This window comes from Anomaloglossus baeobatrachus, chromosome 4 (genome assembly GCF_048569485.1).
Source record: "Anomaloglossus baeobatrachus isolate aAnoBae1 chromosome 4, aAnoBae1.hap1, whole genome shotgun sequence".
Taxonomy (NCBI): Eukaryota; Metazoa; Chordata; class Amphibia; order Anura; family Aromobatidae; genus Anomaloglossus; species Anomaloglossus baeobatrachus.
The window spans coordinates 668,839,877-668,864,116 of record NC_134356.1 but is presented as its reverse complement, the minus strand read 5'-3'; the positions used below and the strand labels follow the sequence as shown (position 1 = coordinate 668,864,116).

The 24,240-nt window shown below is 42.2% G+C and overlaps 1 protein-coding gene across 1 annotated transcript in view; it reads right to left on the bottom strand.

The window, feature by feature from the left end:
- Positions 1–24,240, bottom strand: part of LOC142304356 (complement C3-like) — a 122,260-nt gene that overhangs the window by 74,502 nt on the left and 23,518 nt on the right. The window contains exons 5-13 of the mRNA XM_075346660.1: positions 16,135–16,229; positions 15,163–15,245; positions 13,189–13,276; positions 11,036–11,138; positions 8,923–9,043; positions 8,640–8,755; positions 6,179–6,322; positions 1,001–1,213; positions 721–915 (exon numbers count right to left, since the gene is read on the bottom strand). Of these exons, the coding sequence (XP_075202775.1) occupies positions 721–915; positions 1,001–1,213; positions 6,179–6,322; positions 8,640–8,755; positions 8,923–9,043; positions 11,036–11,138; positions 13,189–13,276; positions 15,163–15,245; positions 16,135–16,229 (1,158 nt within the window). The remainder of the gene's footprint in view (positions 1–720; positions 916–1,000; positions 1,214–6,178; positions 6,323–8,639; positions 8,756–8,922; positions 9,044–11,035; positions 11,139–13,188; positions 13,277–15,162; positions 15,246–16,134; positions 16,230–24,240) is intronic.

Genomic DNA, 24,240 nt, shown 5'->3' with positions numbered 1-24,240 from the left:
TCCCTTCTCCATTTCATGTCTTGTTTTATCTTCCATCTTGTCTTGTCCCATCTTGTCCCTTCCCCATTTCATGTCTTGTCCCATCTCCATGTTATGTCTTGTCCTATATCCCAGCTTGTCTTCTCTTGTCTCAACACCCATGTTGTCTTCACCCGTCTTGTCCCTTCTTCCATCTTGTCTTGTCCCATCTTGTCACTTCTCCATGTTTTGTCGTGTCCTGTTTTGTATTTTCTCCCATTTTGTCCCTGTATGTCTTGCCCTTGTCCCTGTATGTCTTGTCTTATCAATGGATCACCTGTGCTAATTTAAGTTCCCAGTGGTCACCCAGAAATCAATGTCTTACCAATTATGGTGCCTACCAAAACCAGATCCTCACACAACAGAGCTATACAAAGCATTCTTGCCTCATAGTAGTTAGTAGAGACTTTGAGAACACGATAGATGGCAAAAAGAATAAGTAAGTGGATAGATGGCCAAGCTGGTCCTCTACTTCAAAAGCAAATAACGGGAAAAGTATTACTATACTATAGCCTGGGAAAACCGAGCCAACTGTGTTTTGAAGACTTACAATTCAAGGTGAACAAGGATGACCAGAAATGAAATGGATGAAGACAACAAGCCTTTAAGGATCATTAGGCCCTCAAAACGGGATGTCCTTTTGACCAACATTTCAAACCGACCATAAACCATAAGAAGACGTCCCATCGCGTTGCCCCTCACCTTCTGCATGCAGGAGGTGACCGTGTTCACCCACACCGAATCTGACACGATCTCATTCCCAGGAATGGTATAATAAGCTACAATGCGGAAGGAGGGCATGTACTTTTCAGAGATGAACAAAGACATCACGGTAAGGGTCTGCTCTGGATCTCGCGCTTGTCGGTCGACTTTTACAACCTGACCCTTAGTCAAGATCTGAGGAGAGATCAGAATAGTAATGTGATAAAACAATGGCATGACCAAACGCACGGCTATTCCATACACTCATACTGTGTGTTACCATATAGGTGATGTGTGTGAAACTTCTTTGGGTTTCAACATTCTTGGTCTTCACCGCAAATTGTATCTGCAGAATGTCTCCAGGAACAACTTTGGATGACGGGACACTAATATGCAGGTAGTTCTGTGACCCCTGCTGTGATCTATAGGCCGTCAATGTAAGCGTGGCAGACGTCTGTCTGTGATCGGGAATATTCACAGCTTTTGTTCTCATCTAAATGAAAAAGTAAGAATTACAATCATTACACTACAAAAAATGGCTTCTGGACATATTCTATACTGCAGCCTATGCACAAGAATATAACTACTATAATACTGCCCCTATGTACAAGAATATAACTACTATAATACTGCCCCTATGTACAAGAATATAACTACTATAATACTGCCCCTATGTACAAGAATATAACTACTATAATACTGCCCCTATGTACAAGAATATAACTACTATAATACTGCTGCTATGTACAAGAATATAACTACTATAATACTGCTCCTATGTACAAGAATATAACTAATATAATACTGCCTCTATGTACAAGAATATAACTACTATAATACTGCTCCTATGTACAAGAATATAACTACTATAATACTGCCCCTATGTACAAGAATATAACTACTATAATACTGCCCCTATGTACAAGAATATAACTACTATAATACTGCTCCTATGTACAAGAATATAACTACTATAATACTGCCTCTATGTACAAGAATATAACTACTATAATACTGCCCCTATGTACAAGAATATAACTACTATAATACTGCTCCTATGTACAAGAATATAACTACTATAATACTGCCTCCTATGTACAAGAATATAACTACTATAATACTGCCCCTATGTACAAGAATATAACTACTATAATACTGCTCCTATGTACAAGAATATAACTACTATAATACTGCCCCTATGTACAAGAATATAACTACTATAATACTGCCCCTATGTACAAGAATATAACTACTATAATACTGCTCCTATGTACAAGAATATAACTACTATAATACTGCCTTTATGTACAAGAATATAACTACTATAATACTGCCCCTATGTACAAGAATATAACTACTATAATACTGCCCCTATGTACAAGAATATAACTACTATAATACTGCCCCTATGTACAAGAATATAACTACTATAATACTGCCACTATGTACAAGAATATAACTACTATAATACTGCCCCTATGTACAAGAATATAACTACTATAATACTGCTCCTATGTACAAGAATATAACTACTATAATACTGCCTCTATGTACAAGAATATAACTACTATAATACTGCTCCTATGTACAAGAATATAACTACTATAATACTGCCCCCTATGTACAAGAATATAACTACTATAATACTGCCCCTATGTACAAGAATATAACTACTATAATACTGCCTTCTATGTACAAGAATATAACTACTATAATACTGCTCCTATGTACAAGAATATAACTACTATAATGCTGCCCCTATGTACAAGAATATAACTACTATAATACTGCCCCTATGTACAAGAATATAACTACTATAATACTGCCCCTATGTACAAGAATATAACTACTATAATACTGCCCCTATGTACAAAAATATAACTACTATAATACTGCCCCTATGTACAAGAATATAACTACTATAATACTGCTCTCTATGTACAAGAATATAACTACTATAATACTGCCTTTATGTACAAGAATATAACTACTATAATACTGCCCCTATGTACAAGAATATAACTACTATAATACTGCCCCTATGTACAAGAATATAACTACTATAATACTGCCCCTATGTACAAGAATATAACTACTATAATACTGCCACTATGTACAAGAATATAACTACTATAATACTGCCCCTATGTACAAGAATATAACTACTATAATACTGCTCCTATGTACAAGAATATAACTACTATAATACTGCTCCTATGTACAAGAATATAACTACTATAATACTGCCCCTATGTACAAGAATATAACTACTATAATACTGCTCCTATGTACAAGAATATAACTACTATAATACTGCCCCCTATGTATAAGAATATAACTACTATAATACTGCCCCTATGTACAAGAATAAAACTACTATAATACTGCCCTTATGTACAAGAATATAACTACTATAATACTGCCCCTATATACAAGAATATAACTACTATAATACTGCCCCTATGTACAAGAATATAACTACTATAATACTGCCCCTATGTACAAGAATATAACTACTATAATACTGCCACTATGTACAAGAATATAACTACTATAATACTGCCCCTATGTACAAGAATATAACTACTATAATACTGCTCCTATGTACAAGAATATAACTACTATAATACTGCCTCTATGTACAAGAATATAACTACTATAATACTGCTCCTATGTACAAGAATATAACTACTATAATACTGCCCCCTATGTACAAGAATATAACTACTATAATACTGCCCCTATGTACAAGAATATAACTACTATAATACTGCCTTCTATGTACAAGAATATAACTACTATAATACTGCTCCTATGTACAAGAATATAACTACTATAATGCTGCCCCTATGTACAAGAATATAACTACTATAATACTGCCCCTATGTACAAGAATATAACTACTATAATACTGCCCCTATGTACAAGAATATAACTACTATAATACTGCCCCTATGTACAAAAATATAACTACTATAATACTGCCCCTATGTACAAGAATATAACTACTATAATACTGCTCTCTATGTACAAGAATATAACTACTATAATACTGCCTTTATGTACAAGAATATAACTACTATAATACTGCCCCTATGTACAAGAATATAACTACTATAATACTGCCCCTATGTACAAGAATATAACTACTATAATACTGCCCCTATGTACAAGAATATAACTACTATAATACTGCCACTATGTACAAGAATATAACTACTATAATACTGCCCCTATGTACAAGAATATAACTACTATAATACTGCTCCTATGTACAAGAATATAACTACTATAATACTGCCTCTATGTACAAGAATATAACTACTATAATACTGCTCCTATGTACAAGAATATAACTACTATAATACTGCCCCCTATGTACAAGAATATAACTACTATAATACTGCCCCTATGTACAAGAATATAACTACTATAATACTGCCTTCTATGTACAAGAATATAACTACTATAATACTGCTCCTATGTACAAGAATATAACTACTATAATGCTGCCCCTATGTACAAGAATATAACTACTATAATACTGCCCCTATGTACAAGAATATAACTACTATAATACTGCCCCTATGTACAAGAATATAACTACTATAATACTGCCCCTATGTACAAAAATATAACTACTATAATACTGCCCCTATGTACAAGAATATAACTACTATAATACTGCTCTCTATGTACAAGAATATAACTACTATAATACTGCTCCTATGTACAAGAATATAACTACTATAATACTGCCCCCTATGTACAAGAATATAACTACTATAATACTGCCTCCTATGTACAAGAATGTAACTACTATAATACTGCCTCTATGTACAAGAATATAACTACTATAATACTGCTCCTATGTACAAGAATATAACTACTATAATACTGCTCCTATGTACAAGAATATAACTACTATAATACTGCCCCTATGTACAAGAATATAACTACTATAATACTGCTCCTATGTACAAGAATATAACTACTATAATACTGCCCCCTATGTATAAGAATATAACTACTATAATACTGCCCCTATGTACAAGAATAAAACTACTATAATACTGCCCTTATGTACAAGAATATAACTACTATAATACTGCCCCTATATACAAGAATATAACTACTATAATACTGCCCCTATGTACAAGAATATAACTACTATAATACTGCCCCTATGTACAAGAATATAACTACTATAATACTGTCCCTATGTACAAGAATAAAACTACTATAATACTGCCCTTATGTACAAGAATATAACTACTATAATACTGCTCCTATGTACAAGAATAAAACTACTATAATACTGCCCTTATGTACAAGAATATAACTACTATAATACTGCCCCTATATACAAGAATATAACTACTATAATACTGCCCCTATGTACAAGAATATAACTACTATAATACTGCCCCTATGTACAAGAATATAACTACTATAATACTGCTCCTATGTACAAGAATATAACTACTATAATACTGTCCCCTATGTACAAGAATATAACTACTATAATACTGCCCCTACGTACAAGAATATAACTACTATAATACTGCCCCTATGTACAAGAATATAACTACTATAATACTGCCCTCTATGTACAAGAATATAACTACTATAATACTGCTCCTATGTACAAGAATATAACTACTATAATACTGCCCCCTATGTACAAGAATATAACTACTATAATACTGCTCCTATGTACAAGAATATAACTACTATAATACTGCCCCTATGTACAAGAATATAACTACTATAATACTGCACCTATGCACAAGAATATAACTACTATAATACTGTCCCTATGTACAAGAATATAACTACTATAATACTGCCCCTATGCACAAGAATATAACTACTATAATACTGTCCCTATGTACAAGAATATAACTACTATAATACTGCCCCTATGTACAAGAATATAACTACTATAATACTGCCCCCTATGCACAAGAATATAACTACTATAATACTGCTCCTATGTACAAGAATATACTACTATAATACTGCCCCTATGTACAAGAATATAACTACTATAATACTGCCCCTATGTACAAAAATATAACTACTATAATACTGCTCCTATGTACAAGAATATAACTACTATAATACTGCTCCTATGTACCAGAATATAACTACTATAATACTGCCCCTATGTACCAGAATATAACTACTATAATACTGCTCCTATGTACCAGAATATAACTACTATAATACTGCTCCTATGTACCAGAATATAACTACTATAATACTGCCCCTATGTACAAGAATATAACTACTATAATACTGCTCCTATGTACCAGAATATAACTACTATAATACTGCCCCTATGTACAAGAATATAACTACTATAATACTGCCCCCTGTGTTTTTTGTAACATGACTATGCAGCGTAGTTTTATAAACCTTCCTATCATTTAGGATGCAGTTTTCAGTCACTTACGTGGACTTGCAGTTCCTGGATGTCCGGTTTGGCATTGATGACTAGGTGCGTTTCCCCTCCTGCGCTGGTTTTCACACACTGGTTGTCCACTGTACAGATCTCTACATTTGATGCTGCGGACCCATCTGGTTTTTGCAGTAAAAGCTGGAAAACAACAAATATTAAAATGATCTTTGTCATAGTATTAAAATAGTAAAATCTGTAAGGATATCTCGGGAGAGGGGACATATTACCCCTCACATTGAACATGAGGGAATGATTATAACTGAGTAAGAGAGAGAGAGCTGACACATCAACCTCCATTGAAGTAGGACCTCGTGCTGTGTCCAGGTGACTACAACAGGAGAGCTGCTCTGAGAACCAGACACCGAGGCTCAGATTCCTATATACAAAGCCTGTCACCTCAACAAATAACTCTTCCAAGCTTCCAACGATTGTCTCAGAAGCTCGGAAGCTAGTTGTCAGTGATACATATTGGGGTTTTGCCAAATCCAATATGTATGGACATATATTTTCAGATTCGTAGCGGAGGCATAAAGATAATGCATTTACCCACATTACCGTAAGGCCAGCCAAAGAATTCCAACTTAACATTGGTCAAATGGATGATGCTATCCATACCATGTTTCATCTCTATAGAATGGTAGAATCATGATAGGAAACATGACCATGATATCTGCAGAGGAGAAACTATCCTGGAAGTGATGGATGATGCTATCCGTGCCATGTTTCATCTCTATGGAATGGTAGAATCATGATAGGAAACATGATCATGATCTCTTCAGAGGAGAAACTATCCTGGAAGTGATGGATGATGCTATCCGTGCCATGTTTCATCTCTATAGAAAGGTAGAATCATGATAGGAAACATGATCATGATATCTTCAGAGGAGAAACTATCCTGAAAGTGATGGATGATGCTATCCATACCAAGTTTCATCTCTATGGAATAGTAGAATCATGATAGGAAACATGACCATGATATGTTCAGAGGAGAAACTATCCTGGAAGTGATGGATGATGCTATCCGTGCCATGTTTCATCTCTATAGAATGGTAGAATCATGATAGGAAACATGATCATGATCTCTTCAGAGGAGAAACGATCCTGAAAGTTGGGGATCCCATAATTTTCTACAGGCCAAAGCCACATCCCATGACAATCCCCATCTGAGATCACCAAGAGCAGGTATGTGGGAGTGACTGTTTAGTAAATAGAAAAGTTTGAGTTGACACCTTTGCACCAGTGCAGGAAGATGCAGGTCTCTGTAGGATTGTTCCATATTTTCTAAAAGGAGTTCTTCCCTCCGCTTAGCTCTGAGCCATTTTCGTTACACGGGTACTTCTCTTTTGTTCTCCCTTTTATTCTATGGATTTGTATACTCTGTATTGTTTTTTTGTCTCCTTTGTAACGTTTTTTGTACTTTTTTTATAAACACTGCCCACTTTTTGGATTAGCTATATTAAATTTAATAGGCCAACCCTGCTCTAATACCCCTTCACCCCGTCCCCAGGAGAGGACCGGGACAGGAGTGATTAAACCCACGGAAATAGACAAACAGAAGAAACCAAAACTCGGTCACACAGCTTGCGCACACAGAAGTATTAGACAACAAGGGATAAGGAGGAAAATAAGAGAAGGGAGGAAACAACAAGACGGCGAGAGAATTCCACAGTACACCAAGCAACACTCCCAGCAAACTGGGACGCAACAGCACACGGACCGATTTAGCAAAAGCTATAGTAAATATGGGAAGATAGGCTCCGCCATCTTAAAAAGGCAGAAAGTAACAGTGATAGATCTGCCACAACGTGATACTAGAGGTAGCCAGCAAGCTAGCAGAGATTAACTTTTGCTAGCCCAATGATTAATGAGCACACAGCTAGTTGACCCCGAACCTGTCTGTGCAACTCAGAGAAACCATAGTGTGGAGTGTCAGAATCTGTAGTGTGAACAGCATCTGATGACGCTCAGTCAAACTCTGTGTGACAGCAGCCCAGTACAATGACACATCCCTGGAATCAGGGTCTCTGCCTCTACATCATGCTGCTTTCAGATTACATGGAAAAAACTTGCTGACAGATTCCCTTTAAAAATGCTTGAAGGAGCTGCAATATTGGACACTAATAGATAGGAACCAATAGGTAGAGGTTGATGTGTCTGACGTGTGTCAGTCAATCTGTAACGAAGCGTGGAAGGTTACTATGGGTTAATTCTGGCCAAAATGTACGATATTAGTGTGTAATGGAATTCCTAAGTTTGGGTAGTATGGCTGCTGCCTAGGAGGCTCAGGAATTAGGGCTACGCTGGCGGTCCAGACCTCACCACCATCTGGTGTACCTCTGGAATAATGGACAGCTAAGGCCGAGTTTAGGTGTCCCTACTCCTAGTTATCACATCACCCACGTGACAATAAGTCTATTAAGTAAATGAAGTCGCTGATAAATGACGATGCACCGACCTTTGCTATGTAGGGTAATCCAGGCTTGAAATATTTGGAGGTCTTGGTGAAAAGCACTTTGAACGCGGTCTTCACTATCGGAATCCCAGTCTTCTCGGCTACCACCAGATCGCTGCCTGGAAGAGACACCGTGTGATGGATATACCCCGGACTGTGCCACGAATTAGTCAGAATCACTCTCAATAATGTGATTTGTGCAACAGATTTAAGCAGGGGTGGGACTAAGAAGGGAGGATCCCTGAATAGAAAAAGGGCGCCGCCCCCGCGGACCCTCCCACCATACCTGCATTGGTAAACACCGTGACGCTGATGTACAGAGAACTGTCCAGGAGGAACTCAGGATTCGGGAATCGACTGGTGATCATGTGACGATAGAGCGTAGCCTGTGCTTTCCCTTCAGTCACCTGAAAGGACAACTATACATTACTTTCCCGAACACATACATAACTATATATATATATATATATATATATATACTATATACTGTGTAATGGCCGTGTCTGACCGTACAGGGACATGGTCTGATCATACTACATCTCCTGGGTCGAGGAGGAAATGCAAAATTAAATACAGACATTACAGCATGGGATCACAGCTGATTCTTTCTGTGAGGTAAAACATTTCACTGCCTGTCTTTTTTAAAAAAAAGTTTACCTCACAGAAAGAATTATCTTTCCAGGGCTTTTCTGTAGGATAGTCCTGAGATAAACCAGGAATTATAGTATATAAAATAATAAAAAAATATTCCTAAACTGCTGTCTATGTCTGATATATGTTTTTGTCAGTGGTGATAAAGGTGGTTATAGGACGTCCCCTGTAGATCACCGGAAGACTTTTCTAGCTGTGTGCTATTTTGGGATGTCAGTCCAGATGATCATGGGAGACCCTTATTTTTTTCACCATACTATATGCCATGTAGACTTTGAGTCTTGAAGAATGCTTAAAGGATTTGTTCGGAGTAAAACGACTAGTCTGCCAGTCACTGTATGTGAATCCTCACATGGCACGCACTGGAATCACTGAATTCTCCGGTATCCTTGCTGGGAACGACGGTTATGTGACCACAATTAGGCAACATGCACTAATTAGACTCAAAGTAGACTGTTTCTGGCCTTGCACAATAGATGTGCATTGAGTGAGCCAGAAAGTCTAGTCTGAATGTGATCGGCAGTCATATGACCACAGTTATGTAATATACAGAGTCCCGGGCAGAATCCAATTAGACATTTTTTCTGGCCATGCGCAATACATGTGCATTGAGCATGTCAGAAAGTCTAGTCTGAATGTAGCCGGGAGTCACGTGACCACAATTATGCGATATACTGACTCCCAGCAAGAATCCAATTAAATTATTTCTGGCCTTGCACAATACATGTGCATTAAACATGCCAGAAAGTCTAGTCTGAATGTGGCCGGGACTCATGTAACCACAATTATGCGATATCCAGATTCCCAGACAGAATCCAATTAGATTATTTCTGGCCTTGCACAATACATGTGCATTGAGCGTGTCAGAAAGTCTAGTCTGAATGTGGCCGGGACTCATGTAACCACAATTATGCGATATCTGGATTCTGTCTGGGAATCTGATTAGATTATTTCTGGCCTCGTGCAATACATGTGCATTGAGCGTGTCAGAAAGTCTAGTCTGAATGTGGCCGGGACTCATGTAACCACAATTATGCGATATCTGGATTCTGTCTGGGAATCTGATTAGATTATTTCTGGCCTCGCGCAATACATGTGCATTGATTGTGCGAGAAAGTCTTGTCTGAATGTGGCCAGGAGTCATGTGACCACAAATTTGAGATATACAGACTCCGAGGCAGAATCCAATTAGATTGTTTCTTTCCTCGTACAATACATGTGCATTGAGTGTGCCACAAAGTCTAGTCTGAATGTGGCCCAAGAGTTATGTGACCACAATTATGCGATATACAGACTCCGAGGCAGAATCTAATTGCACATTTTTAATATGATTGCGTAGTATATATGCATTGAGTGTGCCAGAAAGTCTAGTCTGAATGTGGCCGGGAGTCATGAGACCACAATTTTGCGATATACAGACTCCCAGCCAAAATCCTATTAGACTGTTTCTGGCCTTGTGCAATGCATGTGCATTAAGCATGCCAGCAAGTCTAGTCTGTATGTGGTCAGGAGTCTGCATATCGCCTACTTGTGGTCACATGACCGTTTTTTGCGATGCTGACACCGGAGAATCCTCACAGTGCACGTGATGTGCGGACTGACAAGTCTGCAGTCACATAGAGTGACTGCAGAATTGTTTTACTCCAGACAACCCCTTTAAGGGTTATCAAAGACACATAAGCATATAAGGGACCATTCTGGGTCTTCTGGTTCAGAGGGACCTTTATCATATTGAAGACTCTTCTCACCGTGATGTTGGCCATGGAATGAGCGAAGCTTATTTTCTGATTGTTCTGCATAACGCCAAACATTGCATACACCGACCCCTCCACTGGCTTCCCATGCAAGAACCTGAGAACGAAAAGTGGCAAAAAAAATTCTTAATTTTCAAAAAAATCCCTAAATATTTTCACAAATTCATTTTTGACAAAATGTAAAAAACAGAACCGATGTCATTATAGTTATAGCCATATACGGTAACAGTTTTGGTCAACGAGAACAAAAAGTTATCTTTATAAGGAAACAGTGCCACCTGCTGGACACGGAGCGACATTACACAACGTCAAAGGTAGAAGTGACATAGGGTCAGAGGCAGACAATCTCCTCTGATACCATCAAATTCAGAAAGGATTAGCCAAATAGTTGTAGATACAGCCTTATTATTTTAAAAAAATAAAATTAAAAAGGGGACTAAAAAGCATCAGCGGAACTGAGCGCCCATTCAAAAAAATGGAATCAACCATATAATACAGCTCTATATTCTCAACACAAATAAGAATGGAGTAAAATATTATTAAAAATGGGGGAGTTTCATTACAATTTTTTGTTCACTGTTTTTTCACTTTTTTAAGTATGGTAATTTTTTCAAAATTTTTAATTTAATTTTTTTTAATTTGTTATTCCACATATTTTTGACATTTTTCCACTTTAAGTATGATAATGTTTCTTTAAAGATTTTTTTTTAAAATGTTTGTTTATATATACATTTATATAAATATATGTATATATATATATATATATATATATATATATATATATATATATATTACATTATGTTTTTACTATTTTCTCCACTTTTGTAAGTATGGTCATTTTATTAAAGATTTTTTAAAAATGTTTATTTAAATTTAATTTTTTTTATATATATATTTTTTACATTTTTCTTTTTAGTATTTTTTCCCACTTTTTTAAACAATGGTAATTTTTTTATGTTTTATTGACATTATTTATTTGACTATATTTTCCACTTTTTAAGTACGGTAATTTTTTAAAGATTTCTTTTTAAGTGTTTATTATATATATATATATATATATATATATATATATATATATATATATATATATATATATATATATATATATTGTTTTGTATATATATTTTTTCACAGTTTTTCCCCTTTTTTAAGTATGATTATCTTTCAAAGATTTTTTTTAAATGTTTTTTGACATTTCTTTTTACTATTTTTTCTTCTTTTTTAAGTATGGTAATTTTTTTAAAGATTTAAAAAAAAAAAATAAATAAAAATGATTATTTTATTTTTATATATATAGATTATTGACATTTTTTTTTCCACTATTTTTTCCCTTTTTTAAGTATGGTAATTTTTCAAAGATTTTTTTAAAGAAAAAACGTTTATTTTATTTTTTTATATATATATATATATATATATATATATATATATATATATATATATGTATATATATATATATATATATATATATATATATATATATATATATATATATATATATATATATATATATATATGTATATATATATATATATATATATATATATATATATATATATTTGACATTTCTTTTTCCTATTTTTTTACACTTTTTTACATTATTTTTTGTACTATTTTTCCCCACTTTTTAAGTACCGTATATTACTGTTTTTAAAGATTTTTTTTTTTTTTTACTTATTTTTTCATTTTAATCCACCTTTCCTAGCTGAATAGTGTTCCTATTAATGCAAATCTGTCAGCAGGTTTTTGCTATATTGACTAACAGCAACATAATGTAGGGTCAAAAACCCTGATTCCAATGATGTGTCACATATTGGGCTGCTTTCTCTGCTGCAGATCTAGCAATTTTCTGAATTCTGAGCTTAGTATAACCCTGCCCATGCCCCTTATTGGTGGCTTTCTGTGTACATAGGCAGAAATCTGCCAATCAGTGGTGGGGGTGGGGTTACACAGAGCAGGAGGACTACATGGCAGGAGACACCTAGTCCTGCAGTGATAAGCTCCTCCTGATAAAACACTGATTTTATTGAAACAGCAACAAGCAGCCCAGTAAGTGACACATCGCTGGAATCAGGGTCTCAGCCCTGCTTATAGATTCCCATTAAGGCCAGATATTTCTTATAGAGATGAGTGCCAGTGATATTTCTTACTTTGCAGTTATATCCACAGTGAAGTGATCGTCATCCACAAAGTAATAATTCTGTGGGGTCTCCAGAAAGACTTCAAAACTGGGTAGAACTAAAAAGAAAAGAAAAAGTGACACCGATAATACATAAGACTCGTCCTCTACTATAAGGCCATGTGCCCACGGGAGCTCGCTCCTGCGGATTTTGCCGCGGAAAACCTGCGGATTTATCTGGATTTTGTAGATAAATCCGCAGGTTTCAGCAAGTGCAGACACTCCCTATGTTATCCTATGGGACATGGGGAGTGTGTGCCCATGCTGCGGTATGTGCGGCTGCGGAACATGCTGCGGATGTCCCGCAGCTGCACATAACTGCATGTCAATTATTCCTGCGGATTTACCTGCGGAAATCCCGGCCCTCCACTATGGAGATAGAGGCCGGGACTTCTGCAGGTAAGTCACATGAATATCCGCAGGTTTACCGCAACAATTCCGCTAGAATCCCGCAGCTATGTATAGCTGTGGATTCCGGGGAGCTGCTGCGGGAAACCTGCGGCCGTACCTGCGGATATATCAGCAGGTACGAGCTCCCGTGGGCACATAGCCTAATAGTCCCATAAATCCTAGAATTGGGATTACCAGAAGGGTTAATTGTGCGCCATGGTAAGATCTCTGATTGCTGCCAGTGAGTGGAAACCAAGTAGTTGGATGTGTCCACCAGGGGTGTTCAGGAGATGGTCCCATTCACAGAACACAAGCAGAGGTCTTGAAAATGAGGAAATATTGTAACAAACATATAATCGGACAGTTGTACGACTTTTAATTTTGCAGCCTTCAGGTCTGAAGGTGTCAGCGTTTAGCCGTATTTTTACCCATTTATATGAACCAAATACAATTGGGTTGTCACAGAACAGAGGCTGACCTGCATAATGACTGATAACACCTCTATATACAGTAGACAACACAGGATCCACCAATTCACAATAGGTGATGGCACAGCTCACCTCCTCCTCCTCCTGTACAGTGACTGATAACACCTCTATATACAGTAGATAACAGAATCCACCATTCACAATAGGTGAGGGCACAGCTCACCACCTCCCCCTCCTGCAAAATGAATGTTAACACCTCTATATGTCGCGGGCGGAGGAGGGGACGCTGCGCTCTCCCAGCTCTCGAGCAACCACCGAGCAGCAACAGCAGCCGGACCCGAGCAGTGGGCCGGATCCTGGGGACTCGAGTGGCGTTCCTCGCCCGTGAGTGAAAGGGGGTGGTTTGGGTTTAGGGATATTGTCCGTGACGCCACCCACGGTTGTGGTGAGGTTGTGACACCACCGCTGCTCTGGACGGGGATCTTTCCACACAACAGACCCCTCTTTTATAGGTCAAGCGCCTGATATGCCCCTTTTTCCACCCCCCTCCATAGCTCTATGATAAGAATCCTCAGGAAGTTACTGCTTTCGAGGAAGCTTCAGAAACCTTCTTCATCTCCAGAGATATCTCCACCTCTTCCACAAGGTTGCCCCCTTTTTGGGGATCTTCCGCGATCATTCTTAGGATTGGCAAGCGTGCGATCGCTTTAAGCCGAATATTGTCTATTTCTCAATACATGACTTGATCCATCAAGTAATAGGGATCATTTGGGAGAGGGAAGAAAGCCGCTACCGGACACCTTAAGTGTCGGAATATTAAAGGAGAGAACACAAGGATTGGACATAGTGGATTTTGGTAAGCTAAGCCTCCTCTACCCTAAGTCCACCATCACCATAGGCATAGGATTGAGAATCCACCGTACATATTATATTGGTGGCCAGTCCTGCAGAAATACGTAGGTTAAGTCGTCATTCCTCCAATGTGTTTGTCCACCTTCATCCATTAGTTCTAAGCTGGATATATATTTTAGGAATACACTTGAACGTGTAAAGGTCTGGACCACCCAACAAAAGCCACAATCACTGGATACTACAATAACACGCTACTGTACGATCAGTGTACTCACCATATTCTTTGACCTCAAACTCCGTCCCGAAAACTTCTTGAGGAGCCTCCTGAAACTTGCCAGCAATCTTCCAAATTCCTTCACTGTAAAGGAGATTCATGGAGCAACAAACAACAGGTCATCCCACCAATCCCAAGGATTAGTAGTAAAATAAAACACAATACAGATACATCGGGGTAGTAGATGCTCTATTCTCCTATAGGGTTGTTTCATTAAAAAGATCCTACAAAATCAGGGTCTTCAAAATTAATGTCTTCCCATGTTTCTCACCATCGTCAAGTCCAGCCAAACATCCCTCCATGAGCCCATCGTAACATGAGGACATAAACAGCAGAAGGATTAATGAGGATCAAGTGCGAAAATGAGAGCAAACCAGTGATTATAGATAGGGCAACCTCTCCAAATAGGACTTGGTCATGTTGTCCCTTTCTCCAAAAGGTGATCGAAACAGTAGCTGGTCTATCAATGAAGACCTATTCATGACTCATTGATTGACTAATGATGGGTTAAAGAGGTTGTCCGGTTAAAACAATTTATCACCTATAATATCAGTGTTTTCCGATAGTTGGGACCAGTTCCAATTGGCAGAACGAGTATATTTTATCTTTGTAAGAATGGAGTGCCCAACTGGTGCTCCATGAATGTTCTACGAGACCTCCCACCACCGTCCGGCTTTTTCCGGCAGCCCATTAGAGAATGAATGGAGCGATGGTGAGATGACCACCCTACCATGGCACGTTGTAATGGTGTCGGGGATAACTGATCCCAGATCTGTCGATTTCAGTGGTGGGCCCCCCTCCGTTTAGCAAGTTTTACCTATCCAGTGGATTGGTCATAACTTATTTAAACTGGACAACCCCTTTAAAAGAATGTGGTCGATTTTGGCCGAGACCCACACTGAGATATATAAACACCCCTGAAGTTTAGAGTTGGACCCTTATATACCCATATACACAGATGGTTTACACTCACTTAGCAATCTCCGGAAGAGTAAAGCTCTTTTGGATGATCACACTTTTCTCATTGGAGGAGAACTGGTTCTTCAGCACAACTATGCCATCGGGATTCTGAAAAATTAGAGGTACAAAAAGTTCTTTGTGCTTCAGAAAAAGTCCATTATAACCATTGAGGTAATGCTATACACAAAGCTATGTGTGAGATCAGTGAATGAACGATTATAGGGTGGGAATGGAGAGACAGCTTCCTTCCTTCTGGAGAAGAGCTACTTTGCATACTTTTCCCAAGGTGCATTGCTCTAAAGACTTCCTACCATTTGGATCTCTACATGGAGAATCGATACAGATACATGGAGAAGTCCTACAGATGAAGAAGACTTAAGCTCAATCAAGTCACTGAAGAAATCAGAAAAAAAAGTCGTAAAAGGCCAAACAAGGGCATCTAGTTCATGAGCGGGTGGGTACAAAGCCCCCTATCCACTAGCGCAGCTGTATTACCCGAAAAAAGGTTGTTTTAACAACTAGATGGCAATGGTGCCCTCCTTTCCCCCAAGGGTGTCACGATTACATTGGGATAGCAGGGAATCGGGGCTCCTAGGCTGTCTCCCAAGCTAGGGGACCTATGTTATCCCTAACTTCAGGCATACTCCTAATGGAGGAGAGGCCTGAGTCTCCTTCCTGGCCCTACTCCGGACCAGTCCTGATCTGATTCCCCCTCCCCCCAGGGAGGGTCAAGACAGGATTGTGTATAAACCCACAGATAAAGACAGACATTGGAAAACTAAAACAGCACACACACACACACACGATAAGACAGTAACAGTTTTAGGCTAGTTTCACACTTGCATTGAACGGTATCCGTTGCATTGCGTTGTGTGACGGATGCAACGGATGATGTGTTTCATATAGTGGCACAACGGATGCAACGGATGCTGCAAAACAACGGAATCCGTTTTGATTTTTTTTTCACAGTTTTACCGGCGGCAGAGTATTGTGAACGATCAGCTGATCGCTCCCTGCAGCCGGTCGCCGGGTGATCAGCTGATCGCTCCCTGCAGCCGGCCGCCGGGTGATCAGTTGATCGCTCCCTGCAGCCGGCCGCCGGGTGATCAGCTGATCGCTCCCTGCAGCCGGCCGCCGGGTGATCAGCTGTGCGCTGTCACTTGCCGGCGGCCGGGCATGCCGGCGGGCGCACGCTCAGCTGAGCGCTGTCACTTGCCGGTGGACAGGCGCTTAGTTGAACGTTTGGCCACCGCGAGCCAAAATAAAGTTTGTGATTTAAAAAAAAAAAAAAAAAAAAAAAGAGCATGCGCAGTGAACTCCAGAGGATTCCGCTGCTCAAAACAACGTTACATGCTGCATTCCTCCCGCTGGGCGGAAGCAACGGAGCGTCGCCCAGCGGAAGCAACGCAGGTCCTTTTGGTACAATCCGTCAACCATACAAGTCTATGGGAAACAGCGGAATCCGTTAACGGATTCCGCTGTTTTCCAAAAGGGCGGATTGTAATGGAAGGAAAACAACGCAAGTGTGAAAGTACCCTTACGAAAAAAAAAACAAAAACAGGAAGAAAGTACAAAACAACAGGGGTAAACTCCACAACTGCTCCAAGCAATAAACACAATTTAAACACAAGTTCGACCACAGAGTATGGGACCCCACACCTCACAGACCAAAATAGAATAAACTATAGCTGGCATGGGTAGTAGGATTCCACCAGCATAAATAGGAGGGAAGCAGATGTGATAGGTCTCCCCACAACATGTGATTAAAGGATCAAGCAGACTAGCAGAGATTAATTCTTGATGGCCTGCCTATTAATCAGCACACAGCAGGTCAATGCCAGAGTCTGCCTGTGTTGATCCCAGACACCAGAGAAACAATTGGGTGGCATGTCAGAGGCTGTCTCTCTACTCCAGTATTGTCTCTCTCTCTGCTCCAGTGTTGGCTTTTCCTCTGCTCCAGTGTAAGCTCTCTCTCTGCTTTAGTGTTGGCTCTCCCTCTACTTTAGTGTAGGCTCTCTGTCTGCTCGAGTGTAGGCTCTCCCTCAGTTCCAGTGTACTCTCTTCTGCTACTCCAGTGTAGACTCTCCCTTTGTTCCAGTGTAGGCTCTCTCCCTTTTCCAGTGTAGACTCTCCCTCTGCTCCAGTGTAGGTTCTCCCTCTGCTCCAGTGTTCGCTCTCTCTCGGCTCCAGCGTAGGCTCTCCCTCTACTCCACTGTTGGCTCACCCTCTACTTCAGTGTAGGCTCTCTGTCTGCTCCAGTGTAGGCTCTCCCTCAGCTCCAGTGTACTCTCTTCTTCTAATCCAGTGTAGACTCTCCCTTTGCTCCAGTGTTGACTCTCTTTCTGCTGCAGTGTAGGCTCTCCCTCTGCTCCAGTGTAAGTTCTCCCTTAGCTCCAGTGTTGACTCTCTTTCTGCTCCAGTGTAGGCTCTTCCTCTGCTCCAGTGTATGCTCTTCCTCTGCTCCAGTGTAGGCTCTTCCTCTGCTCCAGTGTAGGCTCTTCCTCTGCTCCAGTGTAGGCTCTTCCTCTGCTTCAATGTAGGCTATCCCTCTGCTCCAGTGCAGGCTCTCTCCTATTGCCAGTGTAGACTTTCCCTCTGCTCCATTGAGGCTCTCCCCCTACTCTAGTATTGTCTCTCCCTCTGCTCCAGTGTATGCTTTTCCTCTGCTCCAGTGTAGGCTCTTCCTCTACTCCAGTATTGACTCTACCTATTCTCTAGCATAGACTCTTCCTCTGCTCCAGTGTAGGCTATTCCTCTACCCCAGTGTAGACTCTCCCTCTTCTCCAGTGTAGACTCTCCCTCAGCTCGAGTATTTGCTTTCCCTCTGCTCCAGTGTTGGCTCTTGCTCTGCCCAGTGTAGGCTCTCCCTCTGCTCCAGTGTTGACTCTCCTTCTGCTCCAGTGTTGACTCTCCCTCTGCTCCAGTGTTGGCTCTCCCTCGGGTCTAGTGTTGGCTATCCCTCAGCTCCATTGTTGGCTCTCACTCTACTCCAGTGTAGGCTCTTCCTCTGCTCCAGTTTTGTCTCTCCCTCGGCTCCACTGTTGGATCTCCCTTGGCTCCAGTGTTGGCTCTCCCTCGCCTCCAGTGTTGGCTCTCCCTCGCCTCCAGTGTATGCTCTTCCTCTGCTCCAGTGCAGGCTCTTCTTCTGCTCCAGTGCAGGCTCTTCCTCTGCTCCAGTGCAGGCTCTTCCTCTGCTCCAGTGCAGGCTCTTCCTCTGCTCCAGTGCAGGCTCTTCCTCTGCTCCAGTGTATACTCTTCCTCTGCTCCAGTGTATACTCTTCCTCTGCTCCAGTGCAGGCTCTCTCTCTGCTCCAGTGCAGGCTCTTCCTCTGGTCCAGTGTTGGCTCTCCCTCTTCTCCAGTGTAGACTCTTCCTCTGCTCCAGTGTTGGCTCTCCCTAGGCTCCAGTGTTGGCTCTCCCTAGGCTCCAGTGTTGGCTCTCCCTACGCTCCAGTGTTGGCTCTCCCTCGCTTCCAGTGTATACTCTTCCTCTGCTCCAGTGCAGGCTCTCTCTCTGCTCCAGTGCAGGCTCTTCCTCTGTTCCAGTGTTGGTGTGACGCCCTGGACTAGCCAGGTAGTCACAGTTAGTGGCCCGCATAACACCGGTCCCCTAAAAAGGAGTCATCAGCCAACCACAAAACCCTAATCACCTCCCTCAGTGCTTGATCGACACACCAGGGGGGCAGAGCCAGGCGGTTGGCACGCCCACCGAGGAGTTCAGAGGGCCTGAGGCAGGAAAACACAGTTCAGTTGTAGTCAGATAAGTTTTGAGTGTTGAGGAGTGAGGAGGTGAGGCCTGTGAGACAGGCCGGTAGCAATCTGACAGGTGTGAAGGTCGTAGCCCGAACACCTTGGCTAGGAGGCAAGCGGTGGCCTCAGCCTGCAGGAGCCGGGAAGACGGCTTCGTGGACCGGGACAGGGTAGTGCCCCGCTGGTACCGACCTGGGGAACCGACTCGGAAACCGGAGCACACAGGGGGGTACTCAGACCCTGAAACGAGGTCCGGAATCCACTGGACTGAGTTAATTAACTGATTGCAGTCTGGACTATAGGTCCTTTCCCACCCAAGTCCCGACTGAAGACAACAGCCCACCGGTGGGGATAGAAAGCCACCGCACAGGCAGAGAGATCCCATGGGCCAGCGTCTGCGGGCAAACAGGCTCTCCCGACATACACACAGCCGGGGAGCGGGCTCCCATCACCGAAGTGCAGGCAGCCTACATCTACACAACACGGTGCAGGAGAAAGGCAGAGACCACCATCCGGGTGGGGGACCCGACCGCAGCCGGCTGCGGGCACCGACCACCATCAACTTGGTTTACCAGTGGCTCGTGTGTGTCAAAAACAGTGAGTACAAAAGTGCCCTCCGGCCGCGCACATCGCCCTGCACCGCCCAGCTATCCACAATGGGTCCCGGGGGCCATCATCCCTGCCCATGGAGGGGTTAACATCTGGCTGCACTACCACCTCCCCCCCCGGTGCCCCGTAACTGCAGCGGTGGTGTCTACCTTCAGCACATCCTGTGGGTGGCGGCACAAATTCAAGCGCGGCTCCGGCCGTGCACCTACCTAACCCCTCACCGAAAGCGCCAGCATCCCCTTTCAGAGCGACGTGACCCCGGGTCCGGAGGCGCTCGAGACACCGCCCAACGAGCCCGGATCCGAGCGGCTCGGCTGCGGCCGAGTGCGGGGAGGTACATATCGACTCTTCCTCTGCTCCAGTGTAGTCTCTTTCTCAGCTCCAGTGTAGGTTCTTCCTCTGCTCCAGTGTTGGCTCTCACTCTGCTCTAGTGTTCGCTCTTCCTCTGCTCCGGTGTAGGCTCTTCCTCTGCTCCAGTGTTGGCTCTCCCTCTACTCCAGTGTAGGCTCTTCCTCTGCTCCAGTTTTGGCTCTCCCTCTACTCCAGTGTAGGCTCTTCCTCTGCTCCAGTTTTGGCTCTCCCTCTACTCCAGTGTAGGCTCTTCCTCTGCTCCAGTTTTGGCTCTCCCTCTACTCCAGTGTAGGCTCTTCCTCTGCTCCAGTTTTGGCTTTCCCTCTACTCCAGTGTAGGCTCTTCCTCTGCTCCAGTGTTAGCTCTCCCTCTACTCCAGTGTAGGCTCTTCCTCTGCTCCAGTGTTAGCTCTCCCTCTACTCCAGTGTAGGCTCTTCCTCTGCTCCAGTTTTGGCTTTCCCTCTACTCCAGTGTAGGCTCTTCCTCTGCTCCAGTTTTGGCTCTCCCTCTGCTCCAGGTCTGGCTCTCCCTCGGCTCCAGTGTTGGCTCTCCTTCGGCTCCAGGTCTGGCTCTCCCTTGGCTCCAGTGTTGGCTCTCCCTCGGCTCCAGTGTTGGTTCTCCCTTGGCTCCAGTGTTGGTTCTCCCTTGGCTCCAGTGTTGGCTCTCCTTCGGCTCCAGGTCTGGCTCTCCCTCGGCTCCAGTGTTGGCTCTCCCTCGGCTCCAGTGTTGGCTCTCCCTCGGCTCCAGTGTTGGCTCTCCCTCGGCTCCAGGACTTAATGCTTGTTCTTGTGGTGGCAACTTTCCATCATATGTCTAGGGCCAATACCAAAATTATACTTTCAATTTACAGTAAACCACGTCCTCCGCCCAGATCTTCTCATGTTGACATAGAGTTGGTTATAGATCTTATCAGTGATGGACGCAGCTCAGCAGGACGCCAAATAATTAAACCTTGCCTCTCAGTGTTTACTCTTGATGAAGGCTGCGTCCCCCGTCATTTCCCATCAGTCCATATTTGCTCTTATCTGAGGGCACCGCACTTTGTCTCTGTGTTTTTCTGTTTGTTTTTTTTTCTAGTTCTGTGGGGACTTGCAATAGAGACTCCTATGGATCCATGAAACAAATATAACGAATGGTGGCTCCTCCATTGCAGCCCTTAAAGAGGTTGTCTATTAAATTCACCCTTTAAGGAATTTTTTTCTTTTTACATTTTTATTTTTCCCCTCCCCTTATGTCAAGAGTCATAATTTTTTTTTATTTAAATAGTTTTATCAGGGCTTTTTTTGTTTATTTTTTTTGCTGGGACAAGTTGTAATTTTCAGTGACATCATCCACTAAATCATATAATATATTGAAAAACTAAAAAAAGATTCTAAATAGCGTGAAAGTTTGAATAAGAAAATTCCACTCTGGTCTTTTGTTTTCTTTCTACAACGTTTATTATGCAGTGAAATTGACCTGATAAAGAAATTCTTCAGGTCATTATAATTAAGCCAATACCAAACTTGTAGAGTTTTTTCAAAATTATTTATTTATATATACACAATAAATATATATATATATATATATATATATATATTGCTCAAAAAAAATAAATGGAACACTAAAGGCCACGTCTCACTAAGAGACATCGCTAGCGTCCGCGCTGCTGAGTCACGATTTTTCTCGCTAGCGATCTCGTTATGTGTGACATCCAGCAACAACCCGGCCCCTGCTGTGAGGTCGTAGGTCGTTGCTGAATGTCCTGGACCATTTTCTTCAAAGGTGATGTCCTGCTGGGGAGGACGCATCGCTATGTTTGACACTGTGTGACAGGGTCCCAATGACCACTGTGAGACTGTGACCGGGGTTATCTATGACGGCCGGTATGTCTCGCCCCGGTTGTGCTCACTCCATGATAGAAAGTAAATCCACTCTAGGGTTAATCCTGTTTCCCTACAGGCTGAAGGAAGGGTTAAATGGAAACAGGAACGAGGGCAGGTGTGCCGGGTGTGAGGGAGTGAACAGAACTCCCTGAGCTCTCTGCTGGAGAGGCACATGTATATATTGTTGTGGACTTTTTTTTGTTTGGACATTAAAACCGTGTGCTGTGAACCTTAATGCCCGGATCCCGTGTCTTCTGCAGCGCAGCCGACCGTGCTACCTCACATATGGTGGAGAATGCGGGCAGCCCGTTCTTGTACACCCTGATTTCCGGAAGGAGTTCATAGTACAGACTGACGCCTCAGAGGTCGGCCTGGGGGCAGTGCTGTCTCAGGTGGTTCAGGGGGAGGAACACCCCGTCACCTTCTTAAGTAGGAAGCTCACCCCTCCCGAGCGGAATTATAGCGTAGTGGAGAAGGAGTGCCTGGCGATCAAGTGGGCCTTGGAGTCCCTACGCTATTACCTGCTGGGACGGCAGTTTCGCTTGGTGACGGATCACTCTCCACTGGTCTGGATGAGGTCCGCCAAGGAACGGAATGCCCGGGTTACCCGGTGGTTCCTTTCTCTACAGAACTTCCGGTTTACGGTTGAACATAGGGCCGGTAGGTTGCAGGGCAACGCCGATGCCTTGTCCCGCGGCCCGTGTTTGATGGCGGGAGTTCAACCCCGCACGCTTGAACTGAGGGGGGGGGGGGTATGTGAGACTGACCGGGGTTATCTATGACGGCCGGTATGTCTCGCCCCGGTTGTGCTCACTCCATGATAGAAAGTAAATCCACTCTAGGGTTATTCCTGTTTCCCTACAGGCTGAAGGAAGGGTTAAATGGAAACAGGAACGAGGGCAGGTGTGCCGGGTGTGAGGGAGTGAACAGAACTCCCTGAGCTCTCTGCTGGAGAGGCACATGTATATATTGTTGTGGACTTTTTTTTGTTTGGACATTAAAACCGTGTGCTGTGAACCTTAATGCCTGGATCCCGTGTCTTCTGCAGCGCAGCCGACCGTGCTACCTCACACCACCGAGATTGGGTCTGACTGTGTGACATCTCACCAGCGACCTCCCAGCGACTTACCAGCGATCCCTATCAGGTCGCAACGTTTTCGGGATCGCTGGTAAGTCGCTAAATGTAAATGTCACCCAAGTCAGTATCATTCCAAATCCAGACCTCCATGAGATTTTAATTTTGATTTAAATTGATCATTTTTATGTTTTAGTGTTCTCAACGCATTCCGCTGTATAACAAAGACTAGAAACTGGAATATTTCATTCATTGAGATCTAGGGTGTGGCATTTTAGTGTTCCCTCTACTTTTTGGAGCAATGTAGTACCCGGCATTGCCCTGGATGGTAGCTAAGTCTCTCTCTCTGTACCACTCCCACTCTCCCTGTCACCCATTCTCCTTCTCTCCCACTCTCCTTCTCTCCCACTCTCTCTGTGTCGCGGGCGGAGGAGGGGACGCTGCGCTCACCCACTGCTCGGGTCCGGCTG